Source organism: Rhinoraja longicauda, chromosome 22, assembly GCF_053455715.1.
Source record: "Rhinoraja longicauda isolate Sanriku21f chromosome 22, sRhiLon1.1, whole genome shotgun sequence".
In the NCBI taxonomy this organism is placed as follows: domain Eukaryota; kingdom Metazoa; phylum Chordata; class Chondrichthyes; order Rajiformes; family Arhynchobatidae; genus Rhinoraja; species Rhinoraja longicauda.
In genome coordinates, this window is record NC_135974.1 from 35,859,207 (window position 1) to 35,884,645 (window position 25,439).

Below are 25,439 nucleotides of genomic sequence, written 5' to 3' on the forward strand. Positions count from 1 at the left end.
CAGAGACTAATTATAAGAGTGTAAACCTCTTTATTTCAGCTACATTCAAAAACCACACCAAAGTGGCAGTGAAGACAATGAAGCCAGGGACGATGTCAGTGGAGGCTTTCCTGATGGAGGCCAATCTGATGAAGTCTCTACAACACGACAAGCTGGTGCGGCTCAACGCTGTGGTAACCAAGGAGGAGCCCATATACATCATCACCGAGTTCATGGCCAAAGGTAGAGTGGCTGCCTGCGTTTACACAAACTTTACTTCCCTCCTCACCTTTTGTGACGTCTCGGAGATTCGGCAATTGGAACAGACGAGAGTGGGGCAGTGGCAGAGCCGCTGCCTCGCGGCGCCAGAGACCAGGGTTCCATCCCGACCTCTGGTGCTGTCGGTCTGTCTGTCTGCGTGGAGTTTGCACGTTCCCCCTGTGAACGCGTGGGTTTTCTCCGGGTGCTCCAGTTTCCTACCACACAGGTGGTGTTTGTCGGTTGATTGGCCCTCTGTAAAACTGTCCCAGGTGTGCTGGGAGTGGATGTAAAAGCCGGATAACGTGGAACTAGTACAAACAGGTGATTGATGGTCAATGTAGACTCTGTGGGCAGACGGGCCTGTTTCATGCTGCATCTCTAACCTGACCGGCCCATCACATGAACAGGCCCTTCGGCCCACAATGTTTGTGCCGTATATATGATGCTAAAACAAACTCATCTGCCTGCACGTAATCCACATTCCTCCATTCCCTCTCCATCTGCCTATATTTGCCTCGCCCACTTCATGTTATTGTCTGTAAGAAAGAACTGCAGACGCTGGTTTACATCGAAGGTGGACACAAAATGCTGGAGTAACTCAGCGGGTCAGGCACCATCTCGGGAGAGAAGGAATGGGTGACATTTCGGGTTGAGACCCTTCTTCAGACTGATGTCAGGGGAGGGGGCAGGACCTGGAGTACTGTGTGCAGTTTTGGTCTCCAAATTTGAGGAAGGATATTCTTGCTATTGAGGGCGTGCAGCGTAGGTTTTCTAGGTTAATTCCCGGAATGGCGGGACTGTCATATGTTGAAAGACTGGAGCGACTAGGTTTGTATACACTGGAATTTAGAAGGATGAGAGGGGGTCTTATCGAAACATATAAGATTATTAAGGGGTTGGACACGTTAGAGGCAGGAAACATGTTCCCAATGTTGGGGGAGTCCAGAACCAGGGGCCACAGTTTAAGAATTAGGCCATTTAGAACGGAGATGAGGAAAAACCTTTTCAGTCAGAGAGTTGTAAATCTGTGGAATTCTCTGCCTCAGAAGGCAGTGGAGGCCAATTCTCTGAATGCATTCAAGAGAGAGCTAGATAGAGCTCTTAAGGATAGCGGAGTCAGGGGGTATGGGGAGAAGGCAGGAACGGGGTACTGATTGAGAATGATCAGCCATGATCACATTGAATGGCGGTGCTGGCTCGAAGGGCCGAATGGCCTACTCCTGCACCTATTGTCTATTGACACTGAATTTTCTCCGGGTGTTCCGGTTTCCTCCCACAGTCCAAAAGCGGACAGGTTTGTAGATTAACTGGCTTCAGTAAAAAATTCCAAATTGTCCCCAGTGTGTAGGATATTGCTAGTGTACCTGGGGATCGCTGGTCGGCGTGGACTCTGTGGGCCGAAGGGCCTGTTTCCACACTGTATCTCTAAATTCTAAAACTCACAGTTTATCGTCTTATCAACGGAATATAAATCTATGTCACAGGAGCAATCTGTGTGGAATACTACAATAGCAGTGTGTCCCAGGAAGGTATTGCCCTATTTAGAGTCCCGTGATGGTCTCATTATTGTTCTCAATATTAAAGATAGAAGCTGCACCTGCTTATCAACTGTGGTTCCAAAAAAAGACCATTGGCAAACCATTCAAGTCAAAACTCTCAGCGGTTCTTGCCTTGTCGTTGTCTGTACAAGGCAGTAATCTGTACTGATTTTTCAACAGGGACTATTTAAAGTCCAAAAGCAAAATTAATGTCAGAGTTATACTCGCCTCTGAATTAACTCATGACTTCTCATTTGCATACATTGTGCAGTGCAATTTTTTAAATATATAGAATAGAGAATCGAGGGCAGACGATATGGAGATAGTCACACAGCACGGAAACTGGCCCTTCAGCCCAACTAGTCCATGTCGACCAAAATGCCCCATCTACACTGGTCCCATTTATCCCCATTTGCTCATATCCCTCTAAATCTTCCTGTACATCTTCTTATCCAAATGTCTTGTAAATGCTGTTATAGCACCCATATCAACTACCTCGTCTGGCAGCTCGTTCCATAAACCTACCACCCTCTGAGTGAAAATGTTGCCCCTCACGTTTCTATTAAATCTTTTTTTTCTCTCTCTCTCTCTCTCTCTCCCCTCCCCTCTCTCTCGTCCTCTGTCCTCTGTTTCTTCATTCCCCTATCCTGAGTTTTTAAAAAACTCCATGTATTCAAGTCAAGAGTGTTTAATTGTCAAATGTCCCAGATGTGACATTCTTACTTGCAGCAGCACAACAGAATGTGAATATATTGCACTGTACACAATATGATAAACGAGCAAAAAATGTTCAGAATGGTAATGTATGTGTGCGTGTATATATAATATATATGTGTGTGTGTATATGTGTGTGTATGTGTGTGTGTATATATAATATATGTGTGTGTGTGTATATATGTGTGTTTTGTGTGTGTGTGTATATATGTGTGTATATGTGTGTATCTATATAATATATATGTGTGTGTATATATGTGTGTGTATGTGTGTGTATATAATATATGTGTGTGTGTGTATATATGTGTGTATATGTGTGTATGTGTGTGTGTATATGTGTGTGTGTGTGTGTGTGTGTATATTATATATATGTGTGTGTGTATATGTGTGTATATGTGTGTGTATGTGTGTGTATATGTGTGTGTATGTGTGTGTGTATATATGTGTGTATATGTGCGTATATATGTTATATGTGTGTGTGTGTGTGTATATATGTTTGTATATGTGTGTGTGTGTGTGTGTGTGTGTGTGTGTGTGTGTGTGTATATATGTGTATATGTGTGTGTATGTGTGTGTATATGTGTGTGTATGTGTGTGTGTATATGTGTGTGTATATATATTATATATGTGTGTGTGTATATATGTGTGTATATGTGTGTGTGTGTATGTGTGTGTATATGCGCACGCACACACATTAAACAAACAATAATAAGCAAAAAGACACCCTGTGTATTCCCCTGGTGATTTTGTGTTCCTCAATATTCTCTGTGGGCGTAGGTGTGTACCTGTCGTAAGTCCACACCTGTCGGGGGCAATGTGCCAAGTGCTGATTTGACCCAGGAGTGCCTCACTCTGAGGCAGCATCTCCATCCTGTGTCATGCCACACCCTTATGTTCCAACGGTGCGTGCCAGGTATATTTCCCTAAAGATCCCGAGACCGATTACAGGTATTCCCTTAAATACATTTGTATATAGTTCCCCTTTCTGCCGAACACTTCCTGCCGTAGGTTGGTGAATCTTGAAAGGAAATATTTGCGTAAATTTGTAAGCCACTCACGTTACTGGACATCCTGGTGGAGGGGCTAGGAATAAAATGATTTCCTTTTTTTAAACCCATGTCATTCATCATGTTAGTACCTCACCAGTGCTTTATTCATGCAGAGACAAAAGGAGGTGGACACGCCTTTAATTAATATATGCGTCACCTTGCTGGCAATATAATGATGACCTTTAACTTTTGAGATGCGTCAGTATACCGTCCCGACACCTGAACTAAAGCCACTCTCCACCCAACCTCATTCCAATCTTCTCCCCAACACGCATCAGTGAATTAAGTCGAGTGGCTGATTTTGCTCAAAAGGTAAACGAACATAGGATCGTATTAACACAAAAGGCTGGAGTAACTCAGCGGGTCGGACAGCATGTCTGGAGAAAAAGAATAGGTGACGTTTCGGGTCGAGACCCTTCTTCTGACTGGAGACTCTGAAGAAGGGTCTCGACCCGAAACCCGGGTTCGATCCCGGCTACAGGCGCTGTCTGTATGGAGCCTGTATGTTCCAACCGTGACCTGTATGGGTTTTCTCCGAGATCTTCAGTTTTCTCCCACACTCCAAAGACGTGCAGGTTTAAAGGTTAATCGGCTTGGTAAATGTAAATGGTTTATTATTGTTGTGTGTATCTCAACTGTGCCTGAAATCTACCTTCCTGAAAGTACCATCCCTTTATAGTTTTTGGTTTATTATTGTTGTGTGTATCGAAATGCACCGTACTCTAAGTGCGGCCTCACCAGTGCCTTCATCTAACTTAGATGAAGATATAAGGAACTGCAGATGCTAGTTTACGAACAAAGTGCTGGAGTAACTCAGCGGGTCAGGCAGCATCTCTGGAGAACATGGATAGGTGACGTTTCAAGTTGAGACCCTTCTTCAGACTGAAGAACTTCAGACTTCAAGTTTGTAGATGGGTCCTGATCCGAAATGTCACCTATCCATGTTCTCCACAGATGCTGCCTGACCTGCTGAGTTACTCCCGCACTCTGTGTCTTATCTTGTACAGTTTAGTAGATTATGGAGAGTGGTGGATTGTAACTTAGTTTTCAGCTGACATGGATTGGAAGAGCGGAATGGCATGTATTTTCTAAAGAAACACGGGTCAGAATGGGATTTGTCCCAGAGTACTGAATCAAATAATACATTTTCCGCCATATGTTCTGGGAATGGGCTCCACACATCTGTCCTATTTTAGTTTAACTTAGAGATACAGCGCGGTAACAGGACCTTCTGCCCACCGAGTCTGTGCCGTCCAGCGATCCCCGCGCACTAGAACTATCCTACACACACATCTAGGGTCAATTTACAATTTTACAGAAGCCAATTAACTTACAAACCTGCACGTCTTTGGAATGTGGGAGGAAACCGGAGCGCCCGGAGAAAACCCACACAGGTCACGGGGAGAACGTGCAAACTCCGTACAGACAGCACCCGCGGTCAGGATGGGACCCGGGTCTCTGGCGCTGTGAGGCAGCAGCTTTACCGCTGAGCCAATGTGCCATTGGTAAAAATGTTAGTCATTCCTAATGCTGAAGGGAGGCATTTTCATGATGGTATCGCAGAGGCAGACAGCCATCTCTACACCAGACTCTCCATGAAGACATGGATGTTATCGTAAGTACACAAGCCTGTAGTCACGTGTAGTGTGGGGGTGGATGCAAGTTCCTGTGGTCAGTCACCAATGCAGCATCCGCGCTCACTTCTAACTTAGCTTCTCCAGTCCATTAAACCACAACAGCTGATTCTGCAGATAGTGAAACTTTTCGCAGATTGCAACAGAAAATGTTTACAAAACAATTGCCTTTTAGCTGCACTTTATCAATAGTGGGGAAAAAACTGACTGTTTAGGAAAAAAACTGCAGATGCTGGTTTAAATGGAAGGTAGACACAAAATGCTGGCGTAACTCAGCGGGTCAGGCAGCATCTCGGGGGAGAAGGAATGGGTGACGTTTCGGGTCTGAAGAAGGGTCTCGACCCGAAACATCACCCATTCCTTCTCTCCCGAGATGCTGCCTGACCCGCTGAGTTACTCCAGCATTTTGTGTCTACGTTCATGGAAAAAAATAAAATAAAATAATTCCTGCATGAGAACTGGTATTTTTTTAAGATTTTTGTCATATCTCTCAAAACGTCTTCTATTCCTTTTCTCCAGAGGTGCTGTCTGATCCGCTGAGTTACTCCAACATTTTGTGCCTCTCTTCGGTTTAAACCAACATCTGCAGTTCCTTCCAACACGTAATATCTTGATCACTCAGCTAATAATTTGAAGCATATTTTTGAAATATTGACATTTGCAGTGGTGTTTTTAAAGGAAATTTGGAAAAATCTCATTTAAGTCAGGTAAAACGTGTATCGGAAATCCAAATTGGCATCAGATCCTAATAATAATAATAATAATAATATGCCTTTATTGTCATTGTATGAACAGTACAATGGTCAGACAGACAACCTTTTGGGTCAGGACTCTTCTTCAGGCTGAAGAAAGATCCCAACCCTAAACGTTGCCTGTCCATTCTCTCCACTGATGCTGTCTGACCCGCTGTGCTCCTCCAGCACTTTGTGTTTAAGGAAAAAGATTGTGCTACTTCTGGCTCACTAGGCCTGATGAGACCTGATGCATGAAAAAATTCAGAACTTTCAACTGTAGCTTTAGAAACAATTGTTCCAAATCCGGAATAGGTGGCCCTAGGGATGCAGGTTCTAGGAATAGTGACATTAAGCACCATTATTTATACATTATTTGTAGACCTATTGTCTATAAACCTGTGCGTCTGGTGGTGTGAGGCAGCAGTTCTACGCTACTGTGCTGTCCATGCTTAAATTAATTCCTCGCGTCAACTTGATCTTACATTGAAATCCTTGTGACCGGGGGCAGAAACTAAAGAGGAGTACAGCTCAGCATTTGTTTAGAGCGTTGCATTGCATTGAAAGGGGTTGTGGACGTTGAGATTATTTTGCATATCGCTCAGATGATGTACCAACTACCTCTTTCCACCAGCTGCAGGAAGCCACCTGACCCGAGATATCTCCTCAAACAGCAGCAGATGCAGGGGGGAGCCTAGGATGTCAGTCTTGGTCAGCTAACCAGAGAGAAAAGCTCAATAACATTGAATAAGCTTCCTCCACACTGCGGTCTGCACTTTGTTTCGGTGTTCATAACATTTTTAAAATTCTGAACACTAAAGTTAAATTGGATATTTTTTCTCTGGGCAGTTTTTTTAAAAACTGTGTGACAGGACAGAGCTCTTTAGTGTAGCCGAATATCTAACCCGACCAATTTCCTTTCTTTGTAGCCAGCCAGTGAAGGGGTGGTATTACTGTGGCCATGGAGTTGCAAGGGGAAGGTGGGTGCAAACAGATGCAAGATCAAATACCCAGAACATTCTGTAGAAAAAGGAACCGCAAATGCTGGTTCACTAAAGAAGACATAAAGTGCCAGAGTAACTCAGTGGGTCAGGCAGTGTCTCTGGACATACCAAGAAGATGTGTCTGAAGAAAGGTCTTGACCCAAAATGTCACCTATTACTTTTCTCCAGAGAAGCTGCCTGTCCCGCTGAGTTACTCCAGCATTTTGTATCTGTCTCGGTTTAAACCAGCACCTGCAGTTCCTTCCCACACATCTCTGGAGAACATGGGCAGGTGGCGTTTCGAGTCGGGGACCATTCTTCAGACTGGATGTGCTGAGCTACACCAGCACCCTGTGTGTCTTTTTTCTGTACTTGTGACTTGGGCTAATAATATTAATAAAGCGTCACTTAATGACACACAAGTGCTAATCCCCCCCTCCCCCTCTGTCTCCTGCAGGAAGTTTATTAGATTTCTTGAAGAGTGACGAAGGGAACTTGCTGCAGTTGCCCAAACTGATAGATTTTTCCGCACAGGTAAGTGACCAAGCAGATCACACAGAAAATAACTCAATAATTAAAAATGTATATCTGGGCCTTTTTTCCCCTCAATGAAGCGGGTATAATTGTACGCATTTTACTGACAAGCACGCATCTGTAATTCTGTCCCATGAAGTTAGTACAAATTTGCAATGGAATATTTTTGACTTAAAATCGCTGAAAAGATATTTGGTGCATTGCTTAAATTAAAACGTCCTCAAAATTGCCGGTTGGATCGGAGTCGTTGAACAGCCTGCCATGCGGTTCAAAAATATAGTTATCTTAAAACTGCAATTTGTTCATATCTTTACCCTTGAGAAACCGAGAGATTATTTTTTTTAATTTATGGCTATCCACAGTCAGAGTCAGAAGGCACAGAAATAGGCCCATTGCCCAACTTGTCCATGCTGATTAAAAACCCCCATCTACGCCAGTCCCCGCCTGCCCACATTTGACCCATCTATCTATACACTAAAACTCTCGTTTGTTCGTTTGTTTGTTTCTGAACTACAGCCAAAATGCTACACGATAGCGCGACAATTTTAGGCCCACCTTACTCACCGTCGTCCCTTTGGTGCTAATGGAAGAAGTTTCATTGAAATTGGTGTTATATTTTTTACAGTTAAATCTATTTCTTAGGGAGGGGGTGGAGGGAGGGGGGAGGAGGATATGAGGGGGAAGGAGTGGGGAAGGAGTGGGGGGGAGGGGAGGGGGGAGGGTGAGGAGAGGGAGCTACATCAATGCAGGAGAGGTTTGGGCCTTACGGGTCCACTTGATCTAGTATTCTAAAACTTTCCAATCCATGAACCTATCCAAATATCTTTTAAATGCTGTTATAGTACATGCTGTTATAGTACCTGCCGTAACTACTTTTTCTTGCAGCTCATTCCATTCACCCACCACCCTCTGATTACAAAATGTTACTCCTCATGTTCCTATTGAATCTTTTCCCTCCCACCTTAAACTTATGTTCTCTAGTTGTCGATTCCTTTACTCTGGGTAAAAGACTCCACGCGTTCACCCTGACCATTCTCCTCACAGTTTTGTACGTCTAGGGTTGCCAACTTCCTCACCTCCCAAATACGGGACAAAGGGTGACGTCACCGCCCCACGCGACCTCAGCCAGCCAGCGGCCATGTGCTCCCGCTCCACCAATGGCCGCCGCCATTGAGAACAAAGGGAGCCCCTTGATCTCAAAGGGGCACCATCGAGATCAAAGAGGGAACCGGCGGGTTGGGGGTTGGGAGGGGGTGTGGGGGGGGGAGGCCACATGTGGGGGCAGGCAGTAGATAGGAACCCTCGGCAATGGAACTCTACGGACCACCTCTGCACCACCGTTGACATTTTCCAGTTGTGTCAAGGTGAAGCTGGTTGAGCCGCTGCCTCACAGCACCAGAGAGCTGGGTTCAATCCTGACCTCGGGTGCTGCCTGTGTGGAGTTTGCACGTTCTCTCTGTGACCAGATGGGTTTCCTCCGGGCGCTCCGGTTTCCTCCCACATCTCAGCTTTTTAGGTTAATTGGCCCCTGTGATATTGCACTCAATGTGGAGACAATAACTTTTGTAACTTTGTCGGCTCCAGAACATTCCGACTGGTGTGTGCAGGCTAGGTGAGGTTCTGCTGTACAATTTAACCAGGTTGTCTGCAAAACTAAGCGGTTGACTGTACCAAGGTACATGTGACAATAACGTGTAGGACAAATCAAAATAGGACGTACAGGGTAAATGGTAGGGAATTGAGGAATGCAGTGGAACAGAGGGATCTGGGAATAACTGTGCATTGTTCCCTGAAGGTGGAATCTCATGTGGATAGGGTGGTGAAGAAGGCGTTTGGTATGCTTGCCTTTATAAATCAGAGCATCGAGTATAGAAGTTGGGATGTAATGTTGAAATTGTACAGGGCATTGGTGAGGCCAAATCTGGAGTATGGTGTGCAGTTCTGGTCGCCAAATTATAGGAAGGATGTCGACAAAATGGAGAGGGTACAGAGGAGATTTACTAGAATGTTGCCTGGGTTTCAGCACTTAGGCTACAGAGAGAGGTTGAACAGGTTGGGTCTTTATTCTTTGGAGCGTAGAAGGTTGAGGGGGGACTTGATAGAGGTTTTTAAAATTTTGAGAGGGACGGACAGAGTTGACGTGGGTAGGCTTTTCCCTTTGAGAGTGGGGAAGATTCCAACAAGGGGACATAGCTTCAGAATTGAGGGACAAAGGTTTAGGGGTAACATGAGGGGGAACTTCTTTACTCAGAGGGTTGTGGCTGTATGGAATGGGCTTCCGGTGGAAGTGGTGGAGGCTGGCTCGATTTTATTATTTAAGAGTAAATTGGATAGGTATATGGATAGGAGGGGATTGGAGGGTTATGGTCTGAGTGCAGGTAGATGAGACTAGGTCAGGGAGAATGGTCGGCGTGGACTGGTAGGGCCGGACAGGCCTGTTTCCATGCTGTAGTTGTTATATGTTATATGTTATATGTGTCACTGAGAACCAATCTCCACACTCGGGACTCACACAATCATTTCTTCGGGCCACTGCTGGGCTGGGAAATTCACACACGTTGAAAGCTTTGCCACTATGTGCAAAATCCCTGCTTATAAACACCTCCGCGGGGAGCTGTTGTTTGTGCTTATTTACACATATTAACCAGCAACTACAATTTTATTTGCTAATGGTCTCAATGGGTGCAGAGAATTAGCCACCAGCAGACAGCGATCCTGTCAATAACGCAACACCATGTGGCTGTTCTTGAATTTTATAGCAATTAGAATTTCTTTTTTAATTGCTCCATATGCTGGACTTAATTCATTGCCAATCCTATACGCCTTGCTGTGAAATCTACTGCAGTCATTGTGAGTTGTGACAATCATTATGCCTTTGGGTGACGTTTACCTCTCCTGGTAAACCTGGTGCTGTATCAGTTCAAATCTTTGTTGCAAGAAACTAAATGCTGCGGAAGTTTTATTGGTTCAATTTAACCAAACTTGCAAGTGTTAGAATATAAGGGATAGAGATCGGAGGTGGTGAGGTGGCTCCAGGTCTTTGTCCATAATTCGTTCGTTGCCAACTTCCTCACTCCCAAATACGGGACAAGGTGACATCACCGCCCCGCGCCCCACATGAGATCACCCAGCCAGCGGCCACGTGCTCCCGCTCCACCATCGGTAGAGCAAGACGTGGTCCGTAGTGTTCCATTGCTGAGGTTGAGCGGGTTGGTTCAAGAACCTAATGGTTGCAGGGGATTAGCTGTTCCAGAACTGGTGTGGGACTTCGGGCTTCTGCACCTCCTGCCCAACGGTAGCAGTGAGGAGAGGATCCACGATGATAAATGCCGCCTTCTTGAGGCAGCGCCCGGTGTAGATGCTTTCGGTGGTGGGGAGGGCAGTACCCATGATGGACCAGGCTGAGTCTGCCACTCTCTGCTGCCTCTGGCATTCCTGTGTGTTGAATGTCATGCTGGGCATTGAATCAATTCAATAATTGCCCTCATTGCTGCCTGGCTTAGAGAATTCCAAAGGCACATGGCCTTCTTAAGAAGTTACTGTTCACCCCCATTTTAAATGGATAACTTCCTTATTCTGAAACTATGCCCTTGGTTTTAGAGCTCCCCCCATTTGCCCATCAAAAAGATCAAACATTTTCAATACACAATAGGTGCAGGAGGAAGCCATTCGAGCCAGCACCGCCATTCAATGTGATCATGGCTGATCATTCTCAATCAGTATCCCGTTCCTGCCTTCTCCCCATACCCCCTGACTCCGCTATCCTTAAGAGCTCTATCTAGCTCTCTCTTGAATGCATTCAGAGAATTGACCTCCACTGCCTTCTGAGGCAGAGAATTCCACAGATTCACAACTCTCTGACTGAAAAAGTTTTTCCTCAACTCTGTTCTAAATGGCCTACCCCTTATTCTTAAACTGTGGCCCCTGGTTCTGGACTCCCCCAACATTGGGAACATGTTTCCTGCCTCTAACATGTCCAACCCCTTAATAATCTTATACGTTTCGATAAGATCCCCTCTCATCCTTCTAAGTTCCAGCGTATACAAGTCTAGTCGCTCCAGTCTTTCAACATAGCACAGTCCCGCCATTCCGGGAATTCACCCCCATTTTAAATGGACAACTTCCTTATTCTGAAACTATGCCCTTGGTTTTAGAACTTCCCCCATTTGACCACCAAAAAGATCAAACATTTTCTTAGCATCTACTGTCAGAACCTCTTGGTGATTAATGCTTCAACAAAATCACATCCCATTTTCTGAATTTCAATGGATATAAGACCCAACTTGCTGATAGTCAGTCATACAGCACGGAAATAGGCCCTTCAGCCCAACTGGTTCATGCTTTCCTCTTTAGGCAATCATTTTCTATAACACATCATTCTAGTAAACCGTTGAACACCCTCCTGCTTAAATAAAGAGAGTAGAACTATATACAGCTCCCACCACACTATCTGCGGCCTCACCTGCACGTAGAACTATTGTAGCAAAACTTCCTTACCTTTGTACCCCCTGCCCTTTGCATTCAAAGTTAATAACACTCGAAACGTATAAGATTATTAAGGGGCTGGACACGTTAGAGGCAGGATACATGTTCCCAATGTTGGAGGAGTCCAGAACCAGGGGCCACAGTTTAAGAATAAGGGGTAGGCCATTTAGAACGCAGATGAGGAAAAACGTTTTGTCAGAGAGTTGTAAATCTGTGGAAATCTCTGCCTCAGAAGGCAGTGGAGGCCAATTCTCTGAATGCATTCAAGAGAAAGCTAGATAGAGCTCTTATGGATAGCGGAGTCAGGGGGTACGGGGAGAAGGCAGGAACGGGGTACTGATTGAGAATGATCAGCCATGATCACATTGAATGGTGGTGCTGGCTCGAAGGGCTGAATGGGCTACTCCTGCACCTATTGTCTATTGTCTAATACTTAATTTGCTTTTCTAATTATTTATCTTGTCTGCACGATATTTCCAGCCAAGGGGGTGAAGGTTCTGACTGTCTACCCTATCTATGCCCCTCAGCGTTTTATGCACTTTTATTGGGTGTCCCCTCAACCTCTGGTGTTCTCGAGAAAACAGTTGAAGTTTGTCCGAGATCCCCTTGTGGTTAATACTCCACAATCCAGGCAGCGGTCTGTGAGATCTCTTCTGCGCCCTCTTCAAAGGTTGCGCATCCTCCCAGCCATAGGGCCACCCCAACTGCACGCAATACTCCAGATTTCATCAGTTTTACTCAATTACCTTCATTTCTAATTTGAAGAATATTCTTGGGCTGGGCTTGTGATTACCAAGAAGTCACTGTCAGTTCTTCAAACACCACATCATGTTCCGTCATATCTGTCAACTTCTTACCCAAGCAACCGAGAGAGACAAAATTGCAGGGCCAGGCTACAACTACACATGATTGGACCAGATCCTGTTTGTTATCTCAGTGTAGATATTTAGTCATCTGGACAGGAACAATCCTAACAGACATTGACAGACGCAAAACCAGGGGAGATCTGACTACAGTCAAAGCTGCAGCATGTTTATAATTTATTAATATCTCTAAGGCATCTAAAACACTATTAAATGTTAAGTAAATCATCAAAAGTTAATTCAGTTTATTGCACAGAGACATAACTATGGTGGCACAGTGGTGCAGCGGGTAGAGCTGCTGCCTCACAGTGCCAGAGGCCCGGGTTCAATCCCGATCTCAGGTGCTGTCTGTGTGGAGTTTGCACGTTCTCCCTGTGACCGTGTGGGTTTCCTCCGGGTGCTCTGGTTTCCTTCCACATCTAAAGGTTTGCAGGTTTGTTGGTTAATTTGCCCCCCTGTAAATTGCCCCTTAGTGTGTAGGGGGTGGATGTGAAAGTGGGAGAACATAGATCTAGTGTGAATGGGCGATCGATGGTCGGCGTGGACGGGAGGCGGGTTGCTACGCAACCTCCGTCAGGCAAACACACTCCGTTAGCCTACACTGTCCCGGCCTACAGCGGCCCGTGGGCCTAATATGGGGCAAGGGCGGTCCCGTATGGGACAAACCAACTTAGCCCAAAATACGGGATGTCCCGGCTAATACGGGACAGTTGGCAACCCTAAAGTACATAGAACAGTGAAGCTCAGGAGCATGCCCTTCGGCCCACAATGTCTGTGCTGAGCATGATATGGAGTGAATCTCCTGTGAGGAGTACTCCCTCCATTCCCCGCATATCCATGAGGGAAGTATAAGACCAGCTGAAGATGCCACAACTAATCGGTCTGTGTTTCTGATCAGACTCCAGCCTAGTAAGACTCACTCTATAATTCTTTGGGGATAACCTGGAAACTTTAGGCCAAGAATAAAAGAACGCGTTGTTCAAAAATATTATGGTCAAAGTCATACAGCACAGAAACAGTCCCTTCAATCCAACTTGCCCATGTCGACCAAGATCCCCCATCTACGCTAGTCCCACCTGCCCACATTTGGCCCATTTCCCTCTGAACCTTTCCTGTCCAAAATTAAAAGAAAATAAATTTTCACTCAGAGTTGTGAGGCTGTGGAATTCTCTGCCTCAGAAGGCAGTGGAGGCCAATTCTCTGGATGCTTTCAAGAGAGAGTTGGATAGAGCTCTTAATGATAGCGGAGTCAGGGGGTATGGGGAGAAGGCAGGAACGGGGTACTGATTGTGGATGATCAGCCATGATCACGGTGAATGGCGGTGCTGGCTCAAAGGGCCAAATGGCCTACTCCTGCACCTATTGTCTATTGTCTAAATATGTAACTAAATGCTGTTTGCCTATTTTAGGTGGTTTAGTTTAGTTTTCGTTTGGCTTATTGCCACATGTGCTGAGGTACAGTGAAAAGCTTTTATGTGGCGTGCTATCCAGTTAGCGGAAAGACTATACATCATTGCATCTATACATCGTTAGTATAGTAAGACCTGAGTAATCTCCTGGACAAGTTTCGATCGCCTAGCTTGGGGTCGGAGAGGAATTTCCCGGATTTTTTTCCCAAATTGGCCTGGGTTTTTATCCGGTTTTTCGCCTCTCCCAGGAGATCACACGGTTCTTTTGGGTGGGAAGAAGGGCAATAGTGGGAAGGGGGTTGGGTTAGGATCAGCCATGATCGTATTAAATGGCGGAGCGGGCTCAAGGGGCCGGTTGGCCTACTCCTGCTCCTATTTTCTTGTGTTCTTGTGTTCAATCAAGCTGTTCCACTGTGTACAGATAGAGGGAATAACGTTCAGTGCAAGATATCTTTGTAGTTGATCTTGGTCAATAAGAATCAATTTTAGGGTTTTTTAAGCAATATTCATCTGCCCTGGTCACTTTCACAGAATCCGTTTGATAAAAGCGATTCAGATTCTTTAGTGTGTTTAGAGATGTTTCACATTGTGTACAAGAGAGCTGCAGTGTTGGAGGCATTCACCATGTACCGCATTGCTAGCGGTGCTTGGGTGGAAACGTGAGAAGTTGCTGTAAAGATTGAGTTGACTTAACAGTAAACCAAATGTAGTTATTTTCAAATGTGCTATTTTTAAGAAAAGTCAAAAGGGAAGCAGAGATATGCTTAGTTTTAATCTATAAAATCGTGCTAGATTGCAGAAAGACATTCAACAATGCATCTTAAGCAGTTCGATCAAATCTATACATGTTTTTTTCTGCTCTGGATGTTTTACTTTCCTTTTGTTATCACAGTTATAACCCATGTGATTTGCATGTTTATAATGACCACTTCAAGTCAAGTCAAGTCAAGTCAAATTTATTTGTCACATACACATACACGATGTGCAGTGAAATGAAAGTGGCAATGCCTGCGGGTTGTGCACAAAAAAGAATTACAGTTACAGCATATAAATAAGGTTAATAAGTTACTATTAGTGTCGACAAAAATTTAGTCTCTGGGGTTATAAAAGTTGACAGTCCTGATGGCCTGTGGGAAGAAGCTCCGTCTCATCCTCTCCGTTTTCACAGCGTGACAGCGGAGGCGTTTGCCTGATCGTAGCATCTGGAACAGTCCGTTGCTGGGGTGGCAGGGGTCCCTCATGATCTTGCTTGCTCTGGATCTGCACCTCCTGATGTATAGGTCCTGCAGGGGGACAAGTGTAGTTCCCATGGTGCGTTCTGCCGAACGCACTACTCTCTGCAGGGCCATCCTGTCCTGGGTAGAGCTGTTCCCAAACCAGACTGTAATGTTGCCGGACAGGATGCTCTCTACAGCCCCAGAGTAGAAGCAATGAAGGATCCTCAGAGACACTCTGAATTTCCTCAGTTCTCTAAGGTGGTAAAGGCGCTGCTTAGCCTTACCCACCAGTGCGGCAATGTGCGTTGCCCACGTCAGATCCTCTGCGATGCGGACTCCCAAGTATTTAAAACTGCTCACCCTATCCACAATAGACCCATTTATCTCCAGTGGCGTGTACGTCCTTGGATGTTTAGCACTTCTGAAGTCCACAATCAGCTCCTTTGTTTTAGTGACATTCAAGAGGAGGCTATTGTCCTGACACCAGAGTGCCAGATCAGCCACCTCCTCCCGGTAGGCCTTCTCATCGTTGTTGGAGATCCGGCCCACCACCACAGTGTCATCAGCAAACTTGATGATGGAGTTTGAGCTGAACCTGGCCCCACAGTCATGTGTGTACAGGGAGTACAGTAGGGGGCTAAGGACGCAGCCCTGGGGGGATCCTATGTTCAGGGTGAGGGAGCTAGATGTGTGTTCCCCCATCCTGACCACTTGGGGCCTGGCAGTGAGAAAGTCCAGGACCCAGGCACACAGAGGGGTGCTAAGCCCCAGTTCCAGCAGCTTCTCAACCAGTCTGCTGGGGACTATTGTGTTGAATGCTGAACTAAAGTCAATGAACAGCATCCTCACATAGCCCCCCTGGCTGTCCAGATGAGAGAGAGCGGTGTGTAGAACCTGGGAGACCGCATCATCCGTGGACCTGTTCGGACCTGTTGATAATGACCACTTGATAGGAGCAGAATTAGGCCAGAATTAGGCCCATCAAGTCTAAACCACCATTCAACCATGGCTCTCTCTCTCTCTCCTAACCCCATTCTCCTGCCTTTTCCCCACAATCCCTGGCACCCTTATTAATCTATCTCTGCCTGAAAAATATCCACTGACTTGGCCTCCACAGCCTTTTGTGGCAAAGAATTCCACAGATTCACCACCCTCTGACTAAAGAAATTCCTCCTCATTTCCTTCCTCAAGGAACGTCCTTTAATTTTGAGGCTGTGCCCTCTGGTCCCAGACTCTCCCTCTAGTGGAAACATAGAAACATACAAAACATAGAAAACAGGTGCAGGAGTAGGCCATTCGGCCCTTCGAGCCTGCACCGCCATTCAATATGATCATGGCTGATCATCCAACTCAGTATCCCGTACCTGCCTTCTCTCCACACCCCCTGATCCCTTTAGCCACAAGGGCCACATCTAACTCCCTCTTAAATATAGCCAATGAACCGGCCTCAACTACCTTCTGTGGCAGAGAATTCCACAGATTCACCACTCTTTGTGTGAAAACGTCCTCTCCCCATCCACTCCATCTAGGCCTTTCACTATTCTGGTTATAAGAGTATTGGGTTGTAAGAGTGTTGAATATGAATTGACAAAATAATGTGGTGTATCAGTTTCTTGATGCATGAGGTTGGATGATATTATCAAAGACTATCTTTAATTTACACCACCATATTAAAAATCATAGAATAGCCTTCAAGCAAGAACTAGACATAGGTTTAAGGTGAGAGGGGAAAGATTTTTAAAAGGAACCTGAGGGGCAACTTGTAAACATACAAGTTGGGTGGTGGATTTATGGAATGAGCTGCCAGAGGAGGTAGATGAGGTAGGTATTATAACAATATTTAAAAGGAATTTGGATAGGTGCATGGATAGAAAGGTTTTCAAGGGTGATGGGCCAAACATGGGAATTGGAAGAAGCTGGGGCATATTGGTCTGCATGGATTAGTTGGGCAGAAGGGCCTGTTTCTCTGCTGTTTGTCACTAGGAACTCTATTTCACGGGTATAATTTTCGGTTGTACTAAGTTAGCCGAATGTTATAGGCTGATTTAGTGATGGAGAGAGACACATCCCGTGCTCCGATTACTGTTTGATTGGTTGGAAGGGACAGCATGGAAAGAGGCCCTTCGGCCCATCAAGTGCACACTGACCATTGGTCGCCGGTTCACACCAGTTCTATGTTATCCTACTCCCTTGGGGGAGATTAGTTTGACGTTCGGCACGGACATTTTGGGCCGAGGGATTTGTGTTTTACTCTTTCAAGTTCAATTTTCTATGTTGGGGGAGAAAAACTAAGCATGTTCCATGAAAAAAAATTAAAAGGCATATCCATGTTTACAGCCATTGGTTGAATGCTGTAAACACCAACTACACTTCAAACTACAACCTGTCTCAGCTGCACTAGGGCTTTGGGCTTCTGTTTTATTGTGCACTCATTTTTTTAATTTATGAAACATTGTTTGTTACGTCATCTATGTTTCCATAGAAACGTAGAAAATAGGCGCAGGAGGCGGCCATTTGGCCCTTTGAGCCAGCACCGCCATTCATTGTGATCATGGCTGATCATCCACAATCAGTAACCTGTGCCTGCCTTCTCCCCATATCCCTTGATTCCGCTAGCCCCTAGAGCTCTATCTAACTCTCCACTAAATTCATCCAGTGAATTGGCCTCCACTGCCTTCTGTGGCAGAGAATTCCACAAATTCACAACTCTCTGGGTGAAAAAGTTTCTTCTCACCTCAGTTTTAAATGGCCTCCCCTTTATCCAGACCTGTAATCGACAGCAAGTAAGAATTTAATAGTTCTGTTTTGGTACAAATGACAATTAAACACACTTGACTTCACATGCCCTTGAAAGTACTTTTTGTACAAAATGGCTTTGTGGATTATTTGGACGGCAAAACTCTTCAAAGGATTTCCTCCAGTAGATTAAAGTAAATTGCATCGTTAACGATAAGCAAAGTACACGCTGTTTGAGAAATACAAATTATTTCCTCATTCCAACCTTTGTGTCTCTGTTCTCACTGAAAGAGAAATATGAGGAAAGGATTTTTAATTTGTCACACCTTGCACTATGATCCCATCGTTACTGTAAAGTCCTTATCCACCGTTTGAACTGGGTGGGAGCAGGGGAGATCAGCAAAGAGTGAAGGCGAATGAGACATTAAAGATGAAAACACCAACGTTTTATAGGAATAGGCAGGGAGTGAAGTGAAGTCGATTGACTGGAGGCCGGGAAATGGAAATTGCGGAAAGGAGGAAGTGAAAATAGAACAGAATTAGCCGCAGAACGAGAGAAAGTTGGAAAGGGGAGAGAAACAAATGAGAGGGTAAACAGTGAAATTAATGAGTAATTGAAAACTGAGTAAGAAAAAGGGAATGGTAATAATGGCTGCTTGCGTACATAAAGTGTAATGCGTCTGTGAATTATGTTATTATCCAGTGAGATTTGACATGCAACTATGTGAGGGCAGATTACTGGGTGGCACGGTGGCGCAGCGGTAAAGTTGCTGCCTTACAGCGAACCCGCCAGAGACCCGGGTTCAATCCCGACTACGGGTGCTGTCTGTACGGAGTTTGTACGTTCTCCCCGTGACCTGCGTGGGTTTTCTCTGAGATCTTCGGTTTCCTCCCACGCTCCAAAGATGGTTTGTAGGTTAATTGGCTTGGTAAATGTAAAAATTGTCCCCAGTGTGTGTGTGTGTGTGTGTGTGTGTGTGTGTGTGTGTGTGTGTGTGTGTGCGTAGGATAGTATTAGTGTGCGGGGATCACTTGTCGGCGCGGACCTGGTGGGCCGAAAGGGCCTGTTTCCGCACTGTATCTCTAAACTAAAACTTAGAACATAGAACAGCACAGGAACACAATGTCTGTGATGAACATAATGCCAAATTAAACTAATCTCATCTGCTGCTGCTGATCCATCTCCCTCCATTCCCTGCACATCCATGTTCTTCTCTAAAAGCCTCTTAAACGTGATGCTGGCTTCTGCCACCTCCACAACCATGTTGCACCATCTTGCAGGCCGACCCACAATGCTGGAGTAACTCATCGGGTCCTCCACCCGAAATGTCATCCATCCCTTCTATCCCGAATTTGGATAGGTGCATGGATAGAAAGGTTTTCAAGGGTTATGGGCCAAACATGGGAATTGGAAGATAACTTCCTTATTCTGAAACTATGCCCTTGGTTTTAGAGCTCCCCCCATTTGCCCATCAAAAAGATCAAACATTTTCAATACACAATAGGTGCAGGAGGAAGCCATTCGAGCCAGCACCGCCATTCAATGTGATCATGGCTGATCATTCTCAATCAGTATCCCGCTCCTGCCTTCTCCCCATACCCCCTGACTCCGCTATCCTTAAGAGCTCTATCTAGCTCTCTCTTGAATGCATTCAGAGAATTGACCTCCACTGCCTTCTGAGGCAGAGAATTCCACAGATTCACAACTCTCTGACTGAAAAAGTTTTTCCTCAACTCTGTTCTAAATGGCCTACCCCTTATTCTTAAACTGTGGCCCCTGGTTCTGGACTCCCCCAACATTGGGAACATGTTTCCTGCCTCTAACATGTCCAACCCCTTAATAATCTTATACGTTTCGATAAGATCCCCTCTCATCCTTCTAAGTTCCAGCGTATACATATAACATATAACAACTACAGCATGGAAACAGGCCTGTCCGGCCCTACCAGTCCACGCCGACCATTCTCCCTGACCTAGTCTCATCTACCTGCACTCAGACCATAACCCTCCAATCCCCTCCTATCCATATACCTATCCAATTTACTCTTAAATAATAAAATCGAGCCAGCCTCCACCACTTCCACCGGAAGCCCATTCCATACAGCCACAACCCTCTGAGTAAAGAAGTTCCCCCTCATGTTACCCCTAAACCTTTGTCCCTCAATTCTGAAGCTATGTCCCCTTGTTGGAATCTTCCCCACTCTCAAAGGGAAAAGCCTACCCACGTCAACTCTGTCCGTCCCTCTCAAAATTTTAAAAACCTCTATCAAGTCCCCCCTCAACCTTCTACGCTCCAAAGAATAAAGACCCAACCTATTCAACCTCTCCCTGTAGCCTAAGTGCTGAAACCCAGGCAACATTCTAGTAAATCTCCTCTGTACCCTCTCCATTTTGTCGACATCCTTCCTATAATTTGGCGACCAGAACTGCACACCATACTCCAGATTCGGCCTCACCAATGCCCTGTACAATTTCAACATTACATCCCAACTTCTATACTCAATGCTCTGATTTATAAAGGCAAGCATACCAAACGCCTTCTTCACCACCCTATCCACATGAGATTCCACCTTCAGGGAACAATGCACAGTTATTCCCAGATACAAGTCTAGTCGCTCCAGTCTTTCAACATAGCACAGTCCCGCCATTCCGGGAATTCACCCCCATTTTAAATGGACAACTTCCTTATTCTGAAACTATGCCCTTGGTTTTAGAACTTCCCCCATTTGACCACCAAAAAGATCAAACATTTTCTTAGCATCTACTGTCAGAACCTCTTGGTGATTAATGCTTCAACAAAATCACATCCCATTTTCTGAATTTCAATGGATATAAGACCCAACTTGCTGATAGTCAGTCATACAGCACGGAAATAGGCCCTTCAGCCCAACTGGTTCATGCTTTCCTCTTTAGGCAATCATTTTCTATAACACATCATTCTAGTAAACCGTTGAACACCCTCCTGCTTAAATAAAGAGAGTAGAACTATATACAGCTCCCACCACACTATCTGCGGCCTCACCTGCACGTAGAACTATTGTAGCAAAACTTCCTTACCTTTGTACCCCCTGCCCTTTGCATTCAAAGTTAATAACACTCGAAACATATAAGATTATTAAGGGGCTGGACACGTTAGAGGCAGGATACATGTTCCCAATGTTGGAGGAGTCCAGAACCAGGGGCCACAGTTTAAGAATAAGGGGTAGGCCATTTAGAACGCAGATGAGGAAAAACGTTTTGTCAGAGAGTTGTAAATCTGTGGAAATCTCTGCCTCAGAAGGCAGTGGAGGCCAATTCTCTGAATGCATTCAAGAGAAAGCTAGATAGAGCTCTTATGGATAGCGGAGTCAGGGGGTATGGGGAGAAGGCAGGAACGGGGTACTGATTGAGAATGATCAGCCATGATCACATTGAATGGTGGTGCTGGCTCGAAGGGCTGAATGGCCTACTCCTGCACCTATTGTCTATTGTCTAATACTTAATTTGCTTTTCTAATTATTTATCTTGTCTGCACGATATTTCCAGCCAAGGGGGTGAAGGTTCTGACTGTCTACCCTATCTATGCCCCTCAGCGTTTTATGCACCTTTATTGGGTGTCCCCTCAACCTCTGGTGTTCTCGAGAAAACAGTTGAAGTTTGTCCGAGATCCCCTTGTGGTTAATACTCCACAATCCAGGCAGCGGTCTGTGAGATCTCTTCTGCGCCCTCTTCAAAGGTTGCGCATCCTCCCAGCCATAGGGCCACCCCAACTGCACGCAATACTCCAGATTTCATCAGTTTTACTCAATTACCTTCATTTCTAATTTGAAGAATATTCTTGGGCTGGGCTTGTGATTACCAAGAAGTCACTGTCAGTTCTTCAAACACCACATCATGTTCCGTCATATCTGTCAACTTCTTACCCAAGCAACCGAGAGAGACAAAATTGCAGGGCCAGGCTACAACTACACATGATTGGACCAGATCCTGTTTGTTATCTCAGTGTAGATATTTAGTCATCTGGACAGGAACAATCCTAACAGACATTGACAGACGCAAAACCAGGGGAGATCTGACTACAGTCAAAGCTGCAGCATGTTTATAATTTATTAATATCTCTAAGGCATCTAAAACACTATTAAATGTTAAGTAAATCATCAAAAGTTAATTCAGTTTATTGCACTGAGACATAACTATGGTGGCACAGTGGTGCAGCGGGTAGAGCTGCTGCCTCACAGTGCCAGAGGCCCGGGTTCAATCCCGATCTCAGGTGCTGTCTGTGTGGAGTTTGCACGTTCTCCCTGTGACCGTGTGGGTTTCCTCCGGGTGCTCTGGTTTCCTTCCACATCTAAAGGTTTGCAGGTTTGTTGGTTAATTTGCCCCCCTGTAAATTGCCCCTTAGTGTGTAGGGGGTGGATGTGAAAGTGGGAGAACATAGATCTAGTGTGAATGGGCGATCGATGGTCGGCGTGGACTCGGTGGGCCAAAGGGCCTGTTTCTGTGCTTTATCTTTATCACAGCGTGGCTGTGTTCTGCAGCTGCGGCTCACCGGCAGTCTCTCCGTTTTTTTTTGTGTTTTTTTGTCATTGTTGATGTTAAATGTACGTTTTGTTTTATTTTTAATTCTGTGTATGTAGGGGGGTGGTGGGGGGGTTGGGGGAAACCTTTTTTTAAATCTCCTCCTCAACGGAGATGCGACCGTTACCGTGTCGTATCTCCGTTCGCGCAACGGCCTAACATCGTGGAGTCGGCGGCCTCCAGCTGGGATCGACCTCGAAGACTCCGGTCGCAGGGCCTGGACTTACCATCTCGGAGGCTTCGGCCGTGGGCCCTGCAGACCGCAACATCGGGAGTTCGCCCAGTGGGGGCTCAGGACTTTCTTCGGCCTGCTCGGCTCGGCCCTGGGACTTTCCATCGCCTGGTGGGGGCTTCAAGGGGTTGGGAGCCTCGATCGCCTCGTGGCGCCACGGGAGAAGAACGAGGAGGAGATAAGACTTTGCCTTCCATCACAGTGAGGGTATGCCTAGAGCAATCACTGTGATGGCTGTTTTGTGTAAAAAATTGTATCTGTGTGTCTTGTGTTCTTTAATGTCTACTGCCGGACCCTGACGTGAGAGGACGCTGGCGTTGTGTATTCGCCGCTTTTCCGTCAGGATAGTTTGTCTGTTTGTCTGTTTGTTTCTATGTTAATTGTATTTGTAAAGCGCTTTGTGCATGTGTTAAGGCGCTATATAAAATAAATATATTATTATTATTATTATTAAAACTAAAAAAGAATGGATTTTAAATATTAACTTTAAAAGAAATTGCATGCAATTCACTGCCTCCTTGAGCACATACTAAGGATCTCCATTGACAGCAGTGGGCTATCAAGTCTTTTACACTGGGCCTGACCTGATGTGAAATTGTAGGGATGCTGAAATATCACAGGAATACTGGACTGGGCCCGAGGAAACCACCTCAAACTCATTGAACCTAGTGAATCAGTTCAGAACATCTTGGACTGTCATATTTTGCAGTGGAGACACAGAAGTACATTAGGGGTTGCCAACTATCTCACTCCCAAATACGTGACAAGGTGACGTCACCGCCCCGCGCCCCACGTGACCTCACCCAGTCAGCGGCCACGTTCTCCCGCTCCACCAATGGCGGCCGCCCGGGCCGGGAGGCGGGTTGCTACGCAACCTCCGTCAGGCAAACACACTCCGTTAGCCTACACTGTCCCGGCCTACAGCGGCCCGTGGGCCTAATATGGGGCAAGGGCGGTCCCGTATGGGACAAACCAACTTAGCCCAAAATACGGGATGTCCCGGCTAATACGGGACAGTTGGCAACCCTAAAGTACATAGAACAGTGAAGCACAGGAGCATGCCCTTCGGCCCACAATGTCTGTGCTGAGCATGATATGGAGTGAATCTCCTGTGAGGAGTACTCCCTCCATTCCCCGCATATCCATGAGGGAAGTATAAGACCAGCTGAAGATGCCACAACTAATCGGTCTGTGTTTCTGATCAGACTCCAGCCTAGTAAGACTCACTCTATAATTCTTTGGGGATAACCTGGAAACTTTAGGCCAAGAATAAAAGAACGCGTTGTTCAAAAATATTATGGTCAAAGTCATACAGCACAGAAACAGACCCTTCAATCCAACTTGCCCATGTCGACCAAGATCCCCCATCTACGCTAGTCCCACCTGCCCACATTTGGCCCATTTCCCTCTGAACCTTTCCTGTCCAAAATTAAAAGAAAATAAATTTTCACTCAGAGTTGTGAGGCTGTGGAATTCTCTGCCTCAGAAGGCAGTGGAGGCCAATTCTCTGGATGCTTTCAAGAGAGAGTTGGATAGAGCTCTTAATGATAGCGGAGTCAGGGGGTATGGGGAGAAGGCAGGAACGGGGTACTGATTGTGGATGATCAGCCATGATCACGGTGAATGGCGGTGCTGGCTCAAAGGGCCAAATGGCCTACTCCTGCACCTATTGTCTATTGTCTAAATATGTAACTAAATGCTGTTTGCCTATTTTAGGTGGTTTAGTTTAGTTTTCGTTTGGCTTATTGCCACATGTGCTGAGGTACAGTGAAAAGCTTTTATGTGGCGTGCTATCCAGTTAGCGGAAAGACTATACATCATTGCATCTATACATCGTTAGTATAGTAAGACCTGAGTAATCTCCTGGACAAGTTTCGATCGCCTAGCTTGGGGTCGGAGAGGAATTTCCCGGATTTTTTTCCCAAATTGGCCTGGGTTTTTATCCGGTTTTTCGCCTCTCCCAGGAGATCACACGGTTCTTTTGGGTGGGAAGAAGGGCAATAGTGGGAAGGGGGTTGGGTTAGGATCAGCCATGATCGTATTAAATGGCGGAGCGGGCTCGAGGGGCCGGTTGGCCTACTCCTGCTCCTATTTTCTTGTGTTCTTGTGTTCAATCAAGCTGTTCCACTGTGTACAGATAGAGGGAATAACGTTCAGTGCAAGATATCTTTGTAGTTGATCTTGGTCAATAAGAATCAATTTTAGGGTTTTTTAAGCAATATTCATCTGCCCTGGTCACTTTCACAGAATCCGTTTGATAAAAGCGATTCAGATTCTTTAGTGTGTTTAGAGATGTTTCACATTGTGTACAAGAGAGCTGCAGTGTTGGAGGCATTCACCATGTACCGCATTGCTAGCGGTGCTTGGGTGGAAACGTGAGAAGTTGCTGTAAAGATTGAGTTGACTTAACAGTAAACCAAATGTAGTTATTTTCAAATGTGCTATTTTTAAGAAAAGTCAAAAGGGAAGCAGAGATATGCTTAGTTTTAATCTATAAAATCGTGCTAGATTGCAGAA

General features: G+C 45.5%; 1 protein-coding gene across 6 annotated transcripts in view; it reads left to right on the top strand.

The window, feature by feature from the left end:
- LOC144604566 (tyrosine-protein kinase HCK-like) overlaps positions 1 to 25,439 on the top strand; it is an 83,177-nt gene that overhangs the window by 48,008 nt on the left and 9,730 nt on the right. For all 6 annotated transcript variants that reach the window (XM_078419143.1, XM_078419144.1, XM_078419148.1 and 3 more), the window contains exons 9-10: positions 40 to 222; positions 7,347 to 7,423. In XM_078419143.1, coding sequence (XP_078275269.1) covers positions 40 to 222; positions 7,347 to 7,423 — 260 coding nt within the window. The remainder of the gene's footprint in view (positions 1 to 39; positions 223 to 7,346; positions 7,424 to 25,439) is intronic.